The sequence below is a fragment of the Musa acuminata genome, chromosome BXJ3-3 (genome assembly GCF_036884655.1).
Source record: "Musa acuminata AAA Group cultivar baxijiao chromosome BXJ3-3, Cavendish_Baxijiao_AAA, whole genome shotgun sequence".
NCBI classification, from domain to species: Eukaryota; Viridiplantae; Streptophyta; class Magnoliopsida; order Zingiberales; family Musaceae; genus Musa; species Musa acuminata.
In genome coordinates, this window is record NC_088351.1 from 27,730,925 (window position 1) to 27,742,591 (window position 11,667).

An 11,667-nucleotide genomic window follows, 5' to 3' on the forward strand; every position below is an offset into this window, starting at 1 on the left:
CCCAACTCTGAGAATAATTAAGTTTGCATAGATCTCTAATTTTCTTCATTTCTTCGCATATCAATCAATAACTAGAATTGAAGCATGCTGACCACTGAGTACCACATTTTAGCAAAAAGAGATTTGTGTTACAACCAAATTCCAGATGAAGTCAATATTTGTCAATTACTTCATAACACAAAAATCAAAGTTTTGAGTGCAACCATGAACAACTTTATGTAATAGATAAGAGGCAAATGCTACTAAAAATCCACCACAACTTGCAGGAATATGCAGTCAACAATTCCAGAGTTCATAGACCTAATTGACATAATAGGAGAACAGGTCTTATATGCAATGTGAAGAACATATGAACAATAACAACCATTCACAGAACCCTAAGCATGTGACCATTATGCCTTGATTGTGACACTGCACAAACACAAGCCAGAAGGCTTAAGTGAAGATGTTTTCCACTCAGATCCTACAGGAGCATCAGGATCATAAAGCAGTGTCTGGTACCCCGGTACCTTCTCGAGTGAGAAAAGCAGTAACTTGCCATCAAATATCCCAAAGCGGAATGCTACGGCTGAGCTCCCTGTAACAGGCACAGGGATCTTACGCCATGAGTTGTCAACCGGATCGTATATTGCCAACTTCCGCTGATTCTTCCACTCGAAACAGAATAGCTTCTTGGCCAGCACAGCATGTGCAGTAACCATCAAACAGCCACTTTTCATCTCGCACCATGACTGGTGCTGTGGATTGTACACATTCACAAACCTGGAGTTGCCGATTGTGAAGCTAGAACGCCCACCCATTACATAAAGCTTGCCCTCAAAGCTGCAAGCAAAGCAACCCCACCTTGGGCAGCGAAGGCTTGCGATTAAGGTCCACATATTTCTGTTGGGGTCATAAACTTCAACACTCGATAAGCAGTCACCATTAGAATCAAACCCACCCACAGCATATATGTTGCCATTAAGCTCGGCACAAGCAAAGTCATGGCGAGCAACATTCATCTTGGCTAATGTGCTCCATCTGTAATAAAAGATTAACTCTTATTATACAATTTCCTCATAGGATACTGTTGAATCAGATGAGGTAGTTGCTATAGTTCTTAGATATTCTGCGAGTCCAAATAAAACCAACAAAATGCAACAATGAACAATGAAGCTTACAGTAATTATTTATTTGTGTTGATTTGAACAATCACTCAGAAGAATCAGACATGGAGATGCCTCATTAGTTAGTATACCTTTGGCCTAAAGCTCATGAGGCCTGCTTCTTGACCAGATTGACTCCCTGAGCTAAAGAAAGAATATTGTTCTTGAGTACATAATCAACATTTACTATTCCTATGAGAGACATATCAAGTTGTATAGTCCACCCAGACATATTTTAAAAATGAGAGTGAAAAAAACCCAAATTCTCATTATAATTTCCAGAACCATTTACAAGAAGGCATATACTCTTCATTAAAACAACTTAAGAAGGTAAGTTCACTTCAAAAATGACCCATTTTATTCTTCATGCCGTCATCACATTCATCACTACTGACATCAAAATGAAATATATCATCATAGAGTCAGTTAGAGAACACTATATGATCTAAAAGATCCAATGGTCCTCTAGAAGGACAAAGTCAATCACCAGACCAAGCTCCTTTTAGCAACGTATATACACTCTAATTTCTTAACATGCTAAACTAACCAAGGTTGTTGATACCAATTAAACAAGAGGCACTAGAAAACAAATTACAGTCAAAGTTTATTTAAGTCAAAGATTCCTTTGTTCAATAACACAACTAGGCAAGAATGAGAAAACATACACATAATATGATAAAGATTTATCAGATACCTGTTAAGACGAGAATCATACTGATAAACATCATTCGAAACACATGCTTTCCCAATGTCAACTGAGTAACCAGCAATAATGAAAAGGATGGCATCAATAACGACAACTCCAAACCCAGCTTTGACAGGACCAGGCATTGAGGGCAGCACCTTGCCTTTTTCCCCAGAGCCAACTAATACTTCCCAATGGTTCTCCCTTCCATCGGCATCACCAGTTAAGACATACACCCACTCCTCGAGCTTTCCAGCCTCCTTCCTTACAGCAAGGAACTCCTTGCTTTTAATGAATGACATCCATCTCTTACAAACAGCACCTATAACAGGGAGGTCTCTGCGGGGCACAAGCGTGAGACAGAACTTGGCCACATCATCAGGCAACCCAGGAATAACAGGGCAGTATAACTCCTGCGATGCTTGCAGGGTAAGGGCCAGATTAGTTTGAACTGGAACATGTAGTTGCACCTCCAAATCAACAAATCTTTTTCTACCACCAAGAAGGCCATGAATTCCTAAACTGGGCATTTTGAGAATGTTATAAATTTCCTTCCTGGCTCAATCAAATCCTTGAGCGCCTCGTATAGAAATCAATAATGTTATAAAAAACAGCAATATAGAGAAAAGGATTCATGGTAACCATCATCCATAGGGATCTTGATAGACAAAGGTATAAAAGATGGCAAAGATTCAAAAAGCACAGGTGCAAATCCCAAGGATGTTTTCTGTTTTCTTGGGGATGTTCTGAATGCCATTCCACAGTTGCTGCTCTTAGTATAGCTCTTCCAAATCAATGTGCAGGCACTATGATCCAATCTGATGACATAATTCTTGTTCTCCCCCCAGAACATCACCCCAAAATCTGTGTAAATTTATCGAGAAGATAAAGCTGTTATTCATAGACACACAAGATACATAAATGAAGAAATATAAATACAGAGTGAGAGAGAGAAAGATAATTACCAAAGGCCATAAATTTTAGTTATAGTTAACCAGCAGTAGAATCCATTCAGAATCAACTGAAAGAAAATGCAGAAAGGTATTGTCAATTTTTTTTGTTTACCCTCGAAATTCTTTAAAAAAAGCACTTCAGGTTCTACAGAAAATGCTTGCAAGCAGTAACACATGGCTATAGGTAAATGAATAACATAATGGGAATGCTCATGAGAAGTAAATCATGGTTGCAATTAAATGGATAATATAACAAGAACTATGTAATAAATGTTGTTTAATAGGTATAGAAGTTCAGATATTACATCTTTCCAGTACCTCATTAACCAAATGTACTGTGAAAAGAAACTAAAACTTTCTTCACCCAAAACACACATGCCCAAAAAAGTTATTCAAATTCTAATCAATCATCCAGTAGTCTATTTTAAAATGGTAGACTAACTCCAGCCAGCTTACTGATGTTAGAAACAGATAGTTAACTATTAATGATTAATGTAAAGCATAACAATTTCCAGCAAGTTCTACTAGGAGAGCCTTGTATCTGATAAAGCAGGTACCTATTAATATTTTGTACAATTTCTCATTATTGAACTTGATGCCCCACTTTGAACATATGATATTCATACGAGAAGATGGTTATTATCTATAACTTCAATATGGCAGAAAAATTGAGGAAAAGAAAGTATCAGAAATGGATGAATCAAGACTTTTCATAAAAAAGTGGCTAACTAAGCACACGCAAGCTTTTTTCTTTGTAAGGTGCAGACCCACAAGACAGTATCTGGATGGAAGTGCAAATAACCCCTTTTTTAGAGTGCATACTAAATAATACAACAAAAATATGACCATTGATGGCAAGCTACACACATCTAAGACCCTTCTATAATTCAACGAACACAATAAATTTCATAAGATTATATCAGCAAACGAGTGATCCCTTGTTAAAACCATTATAATATTCCTAACTGTAACTAAAAATGATCAGTTTATGCAAGAAGATGAATGATGAGGAACTTCATATGATTTGACATGTAAGGAAAGGCTTCCTGTTTCTAAGAAAGATTCATCTGAGGATATGAAAAATCATAACTCAAAAATAGCATTAACATTTAAAAACAATATTGTCCTTAAGTACATTGTCAACATCCTTTATTCCTCCGAGAAGCATATCAAGTTGTACAGTCCACCAAAGCAAATTTTAGAAATAAAATAGAAAAAAATAACCCATATTCTCATTATAATTTCCAGAACCATTTACAAGAAGGCCTAAACCCTTCGCTCAAACAACCTGAGGAGGTAAGGTAATCTAAAAAATGATCCATTTTATCCCTCATGTTGTCATCACCTTCATCACTCATAAGATAAAAAAGAAATATATCAACATAAAGTTAACTAGAGAACAATATATGATCTGAAGGATCCAATGGTCCTCTAGAAGGACAAAACCAATTCCTAGACCAATCTTCTTTAGCAACTTATATACACAGAATCAATATCTTAACCAAGCCAACTTAGCCAAGGTTGCTATTACCAATTGGGAGAATAAACATAAGAAACTGCTTATATGTGAACAAATTTAATGTTCCAAAAAAGATCATTTTCTTAGGGCAAAAAAAACCAGGCAAGTTGTTTTCCTTCTTATTTTTTCCTAAGAAAAAAAGGACTTTAATTTAAAGTGGAAGTATAGAAAGATAAAGTAACAACCTTAAGTGTGAAATGTAACATATGAAGATAAAAAACTTAAAATAGAATCTTATAAAGCAGCTTCCAGGATATGTTGAAGCAATTACTGGAAAATATTATATAAGCTTAAGCAACACCTGCCTCCTATCATACACTCAGCACCTCACAATCAAAAGCTAGTCCTCCTTGTCCTGATCCCAATTCTTTAAAGAAACGCACCAAAAACACCGCAAAAATCAAGAAATATGACAAGATCAAAAGAATTAACAACAAAATGCATCAAAATATAAAACAACTGGGGAAAAAGATGCAAGAATATGAACACACAACTTCAGATATTGCAATCAAAATTAGAATACCACACCAACCTTATCCTTATATATAATGGACAAATAAGAACAAGGAGTAAAAAAATTAGCTTTCTAATCTAATCCAAGAAAACCGAATCCGCTCGAAAAATTCCTAAGCAACGAGGTGAAAGAAAACGAAAAAAAAAATACCGCCTAGAAAATGGAAAAGAAAAGCAAGGTGAGATCAAACGAGGGTTTTCGGAGAAGAATCACAACGGAAAAATCAAAACTTGGGGGCTCCGACCCGCAAGAGAGGAGCGATGCCAACGAAGAATGAGGGGGTAAGGCGATGAAATCTACCCGAGTTTGGATGCCAATCCGCTAATGGTATGAGCAAAGAATGCGGAAAGAGAGATGGAGGCAGCAGCAGAGGAATTGAAGGGGAGGAAACAGAGGTAAAGCAGTGGGGAGAGAGGAGTATTTGAAGGGAAATGGAAAGAGAGAGAGAGAGAGAGAGAGAGAGAGAGGAGCATTTTAGTCAAAGGGATTTGGACATGCACAAAAAAAAGAATAATAATAATAATAAAATATATGATTGCATATTATAGTAAAAAATATATAAAAACATATTTATTATATAAATAATTTAATAATATAATGAAAAAGGATGAGAAGGAAGCCAACGAGAGCATATATTTTGAAGAAACGAGAGAATTATAAATATAATAAGATTCTCTTCTCTTTCAATTATATAATAAAAAAGTTCAATATCCTTGTAAGATAATTATTAATTTCATGATTTATCATATATGTAAAGTATTTTATAAAATGATTGTCATATAATATCCCAAAAGATTATTGCCAATGGATCATGTTATTCATATCCGAATGTGTTGTTCCCGAATCGATGTGCATACATCATATTAACATTATCTCATATATAATTGTTTAAATAATGTTCATAATTGGCACCCCTGTCCAATATATATGGAAATATTTATTATTATAATTATTACTATTATTATTATCATCATTATGAAGGTCTTGTTAGAGGATTATAGTTGGATAAGCTTATGGATCCAAAATGAGAATTCAGAATAGGTACCAAATTTATACACATTCCAAATATAAATTTAAATTCATGCACTTAATCTTAATGGATCCAATTTTGAGGATCCGTACGTGAATTTCGGGTCGGTTTTCATTAACAACGTTAATCAATGTCGCATTATGGATGGGTTGGTGGAAGATTGCCTTTTTAATGGGCTTCTAAATGTGGTTAACATCAAATCCGATACTAATTAACCCCTATCCACCTAAACTTTCCCATATAAAAGACACAAATCGATAAGCATGGGTTTGAGATGGATGATTAATTTAAATGCCAAGCAACACGTCGTCAAAGCTGAAGATTAGGAATTACGGTAAGTGTGATGGATGTGTTGGGCTTCCATGACCTTATGGAGGAAGTGGGTCAAAATATTGCGGATGATAGGGGTTGTGATGAAGCTTGAGAGCAGAGATGTGGTCAATCATGACGAGATATGGTTGGGTGATATGTTAGATCAAGAAATAAAGATACGGATTATCTTTAAATATTATAGTATATATACATGCACTGGTAGGAGTCTACTGTATTAGATTTATTTTTTTATTATATTAAAAAATTTTCACAAATGGGAAGAGTGGCATATATATATATATATATATATATATATTTGAAGACTCAGTCAAAACACTATTGGTTTGATAGTAATGGAGAAGACTTTTCATTCCACAACCAAATCACATAGACAATTAAAAAGAGACCAAATCAACTGTAGTTGAGACAAATCATTCCTATTAAATTTGTTAACATGGACTCAAAAAGGATTTGATGTGCATGTGATGCAATATATATTCCATGGTATAAACAAAAGAAACTAAAGTGAAGCTTCCATGTGTGGCAGGAAATCAAAGTTTAATGCAACTGTTTGCCAATTCAAAGAAAGCTGCAGCTAAACATAATTTTGTCTTTTTATAATAGTTCATGAATCATGTGATGTTGCATTCTTCCTAATCTTTGAACTCAAGGAGTAGGTTCGGTATATGGCTAGGATTTTGACACCAACTCTACTCAATCAATCAGCATAAAGAAAAGACTGCACTGCTTGTGGCAGATGAATCTTGTGGCACCTAATAATGAGTGATAGGCTTGAGATAAGAAGAGAAGCAACAGCAGATAAATCTTGTGGTGGTTGATGCAAACAGACAGGAAAGAACTAAGAGAACAAGCCAAGTGCTGATTCTTGTGGCAAGCAGTGTAGTGAGGGTTCTTGTTCTTACTTCTTTTGTATTTATCAGGAGCAGGATAGGAGTTGGTGGAGAAGCAAATCCCCCAAATTGTGGATGTTCCTTTTGCTGAATGCATGGAATATTTCTAGCCAGTCAAATAAATGAAGTATTAAATATTTTATTTCCAAATGTTTTACCAAATCTTGAGGGAAGAGAGACAGAGAGAGAGCTTATGACCAAAGATAATATTGGTGTATGGAAAATTGTCTTGTAAGAAACAAAAATAATAGGCAAACAATATATAGATATATACAATCAAGAGATGGTTGAAGGATGAGAGTATTGTTCATTTACATTACAATCTGCATGGCTGAATCATTTTCTATAAAGGAAAATATAGTTGTGACAACAAAATTTGAGGGATAGAAAGTATTTTCATGTGAATTTTTATGTTTATTTTCTTGTGAATTGTGGCCTGTGTCTTTGCAACCAAAAACTTCATCTTTTACTACACACACACACACACACACCATATGTCAGACAAATGGTTGCCAACCTGCCTGGGGAGGAAGAATCTGGTGGGAATTTGGGCCACCCAAATCACAAGAACCAGTGATTGAATGGAACATACCTCACCACATTCACATTGTTATCAGTATCATCATTATTCTTAATATTGTTCCATGATTGATTGATGTTTGTTAAAGTTTAATTACAAAATATTGAGAAAATGTGTGGTAAATTCATTCTTTCAAGAACAACAAGATAAGGACTTAAGGTTGATCCTTCACACTAATCTCCAATTGCAAGGAGGACTTGCCTCCTAATATACCAACACTAGTAACTTTGAGTCATGTATTTGATCACATCATTCTATCTATCCACTTGGACTCCTTTTATCAAGAACAACCATAAACATCTCTAAGAACTCCATCATAAGCTATTCTAAATCGACAAACCTACATGCAATTCTTTCATCTTTTCTCCATACCTTTCAATAATTGTTCTAACTCAGAAATTATCATGTGCTAAATTCATTCATTCATTCATTCATTCATTCAAGCACAAAAAAGATAAGAATTTGCGGTTGATCCTTCACACTAACATGCAATTAATTGCAAGACAGTCTTGCTTCCCATTATACTAACATTAGAAACTGAAGTCATGTCATTGATCACATCACTGTTGTCTCAAGGCAATTTTGATATTTCATATACATTTAGCCAATGATTAATCGATATCTGAAACTTCTAAAGGATTGAGCTAATCTTGTCCTGTCTTTCTTTTCATGTGTTAAGCAGTGTTAGGCTATTCATTCCTACCTTTGATCGTCTGTTTCTTGACAGCAGATATGCTGGTAAAGCCGATATCCACTGATGAGCATATTATCGGATATTGATCACCACAACAAGGTAAATATCCGATAATATGCTCATCAGTGCTAGATTACCTGCTCCTACTTGATCTTTGTTGCCTTCTTCTTAGGAGCAGCAACAGCAGCATCGTTCAACTGTGGCATCGGGTGACGCTCTGCTTCGCTCGGATCCAACCATTTGAGGTGGTGGTAGTTAAAGAATTGCCAATTGGGCACAGTGATCAGCGCAGTGAGCACAACTCCACCAGCGTATGTAAACATCATCATTTGGAAGGAGCCGATGGAGTATCCGATGCCGAAAGCAGTGATCGTGGACACTACAAGAATGATCTGCATCAAAATATTGGCCAACTTCTGGCCTTGCCAATCCATCTAGAAACAAGAACCATTAGAGAAGATGTCTGATGTGATCAGATCAAAATTCTAAGCAGATTCTTTTGATGCAAGAAGACCTAAAACGCAAAGAACCAAAATATTTTCCGATCCAAAAAAAGAGATATTATCGGGAGGAAAAATGTCAAAAATAATCGGATTTTGATCAATTGGGCAAACAAAATGCCAAATTAAAAAGATTAGCACCGAGGAATCAAGAACCTAATGATATCGGAAGAAGTAGAAACCTAATGGGTCGAATTGAGGAAAGGAATGAGGTTACAATGAGGGCCGGCAAAACCCTAACCCTAATAATCTCCGGACAAAATAGTGAGGGCGATTGGGGATGGTAACGACACCGTCTGTTGGTTGAAATTTTGGTTAAGATCCATTTTAGCTCTTATGATTTTGATCATGAATCACTTAAGTCTTTATGGTTTACTCGTGTCTAAAATAATCGTTATATTTTCAAGAATGTAGCATATAAGCACTGAGCTGTTGTTGCCTAGCAAGGCGTTGTATACACGTAGCCTCTCCCATGTTGACGATGAGCTCAGGAGCTTTCGATCCTACCTTACGTAAATGTGCATCGACTAGTCTGATGCTAGGCATATAGTGGTGTCTTGATCTCTTCTTCTCCTCCTGGGCGTCTTTGTCCTCATCGCCTCCCACTTCATCCTCTTTTGTTCCCTCTCCCATCGTGTCTACGATGTGGTGGTCCAGCTCTCCCTTACCTCTACCTCCGGCCTTTCCTACCTCTACTTCTCTACCTTCATCCGTCGTTACGACCTCTGCCGCTTCCTCTTTATCGACAAGATGGACCTAAACCCTTTTTTAAACTTAAATTATATATGTCATTATATTAATAGTTTATTATGAGTCAATATGCCAGATAAGAAAATTCTAATATCTATTAACTCAGACTTGACAAGAGGGGCTTATATATTACGTTTTTGAAAATATATCGGTTATTTTAAATATGAGTAAACCATAAGTGCTTAAGTGATCTATGACCAAAAATATTGGAAACCTGGGACGACATCACATGCACAGTAGAATAACAAAAAACAAAAATCTTAGATTTTCACATAAATAGTTTCTTATCGTCGTGCGAGTGCACAAAAACTTGCAAAATCAAAAAACTACATGTGTTAAGCGATGTGTGTTATATAGAGAGATTGTATATCCCTAAAAACCTATAGATTTATGGGAGAGGATGAAGGAAGTCAATTGTCCTCCTTTCTAGCGATGATCCACATGGCAGGGGCTACGAAGATGCTCCTCAAATTACTGCACAAACCTCCTCTTTATGCGCACCATGGGATCAAGAAGAGGTTGACCCTTCTTGCTGTCCACAAGCCTCAAATAGGGGCTGATGGATAAGGAGGAGATGAGAAGAGGAGAATAAGAGGTGGCAGCTAAAAAGGGTCTAGCCTATGGCACTTTGGTTCTCTCTTATTTATAGAGGTCCTTATAGACTTATCATAATTGATCCTGCCCTATTGGGTATTGGATTTTTATCTAACTATCCAAACCACTTAGATTAATGAATTTCTACTCAATAATCTCTCATTGGCTTTTATTGAATATCATTAATAGGATCCAATAATTTAGGGGCTTATTGGATATCCAATAAGATAGAGGCTCCAACGGATATCTCATATTTGAACATCTACTCGTCGCAACACTTATTATATGTGTGTGACCCTCTAGGCCTAATATCGAGTTGGTCGTGAGTTATATCGATCAAAACTCATTCTAGTTTAGTGAATTATTATCTCGATAATAATTCACTCGACTCATCAAGTACGAACATACTATGCCACTACGCCGAATTCCCTAGACAATACAAGGAAATCTAATCTATTGGATCTGTCTATCCTTAGTTACCGTATACCTATAGTCTCTTATCCATCTAATATCTCAGAGATCGTATACCGGGATGGTATTATCAAGCTCAAACGGTTTCTACTCGAGTCTCGCTCTAATCGGATTCTCTTAGAGAACTCTTTCTCTCTCAATTCAAATGACCATGGCTAGGAATTTGCTTGGGATATTCTTCTCATAACATCGAGAGAGGATGTGTTGGGAAATCATGGGGGGCGACATCATATGCGCAGCGGAAGAACAAGAAAAACAAAAATCTCCGATTCCCAAAAAGATGTTCGTCGTCATGCGAAAATTGGTGCGCAAAAATCCGCAAAACACAAAACTACGTATAGAGATTGTGTTACCTAGGGAGATCGTATATCCCTGTTTCCTTGCAGATCCTTAGGAGAGGGTGAAGGAGGTCAAGCGTCCTCCTCTCTAGCGGTGATCCACACAGCAGGGTTGCGACGACGCTCCTCAAAACTCCAGGCCTACTCTGAGGTGGAGAGGGAGAGGAGAATAGGAAGGGCAAACAAAGACTCTAGCCAATGAGGCTGTGAATCCCTCCTATTTATAGAGATCCCGTATCAAACCCTAATGGGTCCTTCCCTAGTGGGTATTGGATCTGCATCCAATAAGACAAGGGCTCCGTCGGATATCTCATATCCGAACCTCTACTCATCGCAATGCCCACCATATGTGTGTGACCCTCTAGGCCCAATATCGAGCTGGCCGTGAGTCATACCTGTCAGAACTCCTTCTAACTCAGTGAATTATTATCTCTGTAATAATTCACTCGACTCATTGACTACGGACGTACTAGGCCACTACGCCGTAGTCCCCAGACGATACAGGGGTATCCAATCCATTGGACCTGTCTGTCCTCAGTTACAATTTACCTATAGTCCCTCATCCATCTAATATCCCAGAGACCGTATATCGAGCATGGTGCTGTCAGACCCATACGGTTTCTACTCAAGTCTCGCTCTAATCGGATTCTCCCGGAGAACTCTTTCTCTCT

The 11,667-nt window shown here is 36.9% G+C and overlaps 2 protein-coding genes across 3 annotated transcripts; both read right to left on the reverse strand.

Annotated features, from left to right (window-relative positions):
- Positions 1-240: 240 nt before the first annotated feature.
- Positions 241-5,254, reverse strand: LOC135633962 (F-box/kelch-repeat protein At1g67480-like). Of its 2 annotated transcripts, XM_065144009.1 has the most exons (5): positions 5,117-5,229; positions 4,608-4,669; positions 2,796-2,851; positions 1,840-2,694; positions 241-1,020 (listed from the first exon to the last, which is right to left on the reverse strand). In XM_065144009.1, the coding sequence occupies exons 4-5, from the start codon at positions 2,358-2,360 to the stop codon at positions 393-395; spliced, it is 1,149 nt and encodes a 382-aa protein (XP_065000081.1). In that variant the 5' UTR covers positions 2,361-2,694; positions 2,796-2,851; positions 4,608-4,669; positions 5,117-5,229; the 3' UTR covers positions 241-392. The 2 variants fall into 2 exon arrangements, with proteins under 2 accessions (XP_065000081.1, XP_065000080.1); XM_065144008.1 differs by lacking the exon at positions 4,608-4,669 and having other exon boundaries at positions 5,117-5,254.
- Positions 5,255-8,486: 3,232 nt separating this feature from the next.
- Positions 8,487-8,777, reverse strand: LOC135633425 (signal peptidase complex subunit 1-like). The gene has a single exon (XM_065142861.1). The coding sequence runs from the start codon at positions 8,775-8,777 to the stop codon at positions 8,487-8,489; it is 291 nt and encodes a 96-aa protein (XP_064998933.1).
- Between the last annotated feature and the right edge of the window lie 2,890 nt (positions 8,778-11,667).

Coding starts and splice junctions, on each gene's coding strand:
- LOC135633425 (XM_065142861.1), bottom strand. CDS start 8,777: ATGGATTGGCAAGGCCAGAAGTTGGCCAATATTTTGATGCAGATCATT.
- LOC135633962 (XM_065144008.1), bottom strand. CDS start 2,360: ATGCCCAGTTTAGGAATTCATGGCCTTCTTGGTGGTAGAAAAAGATTT. Junction 1,021..1,839: donor TATGATTCTCGTCTTAACAG/GTATCTGATAAA, acceptor CTTTTATTACAG/ATGGAGCACATTAGCCAAGA.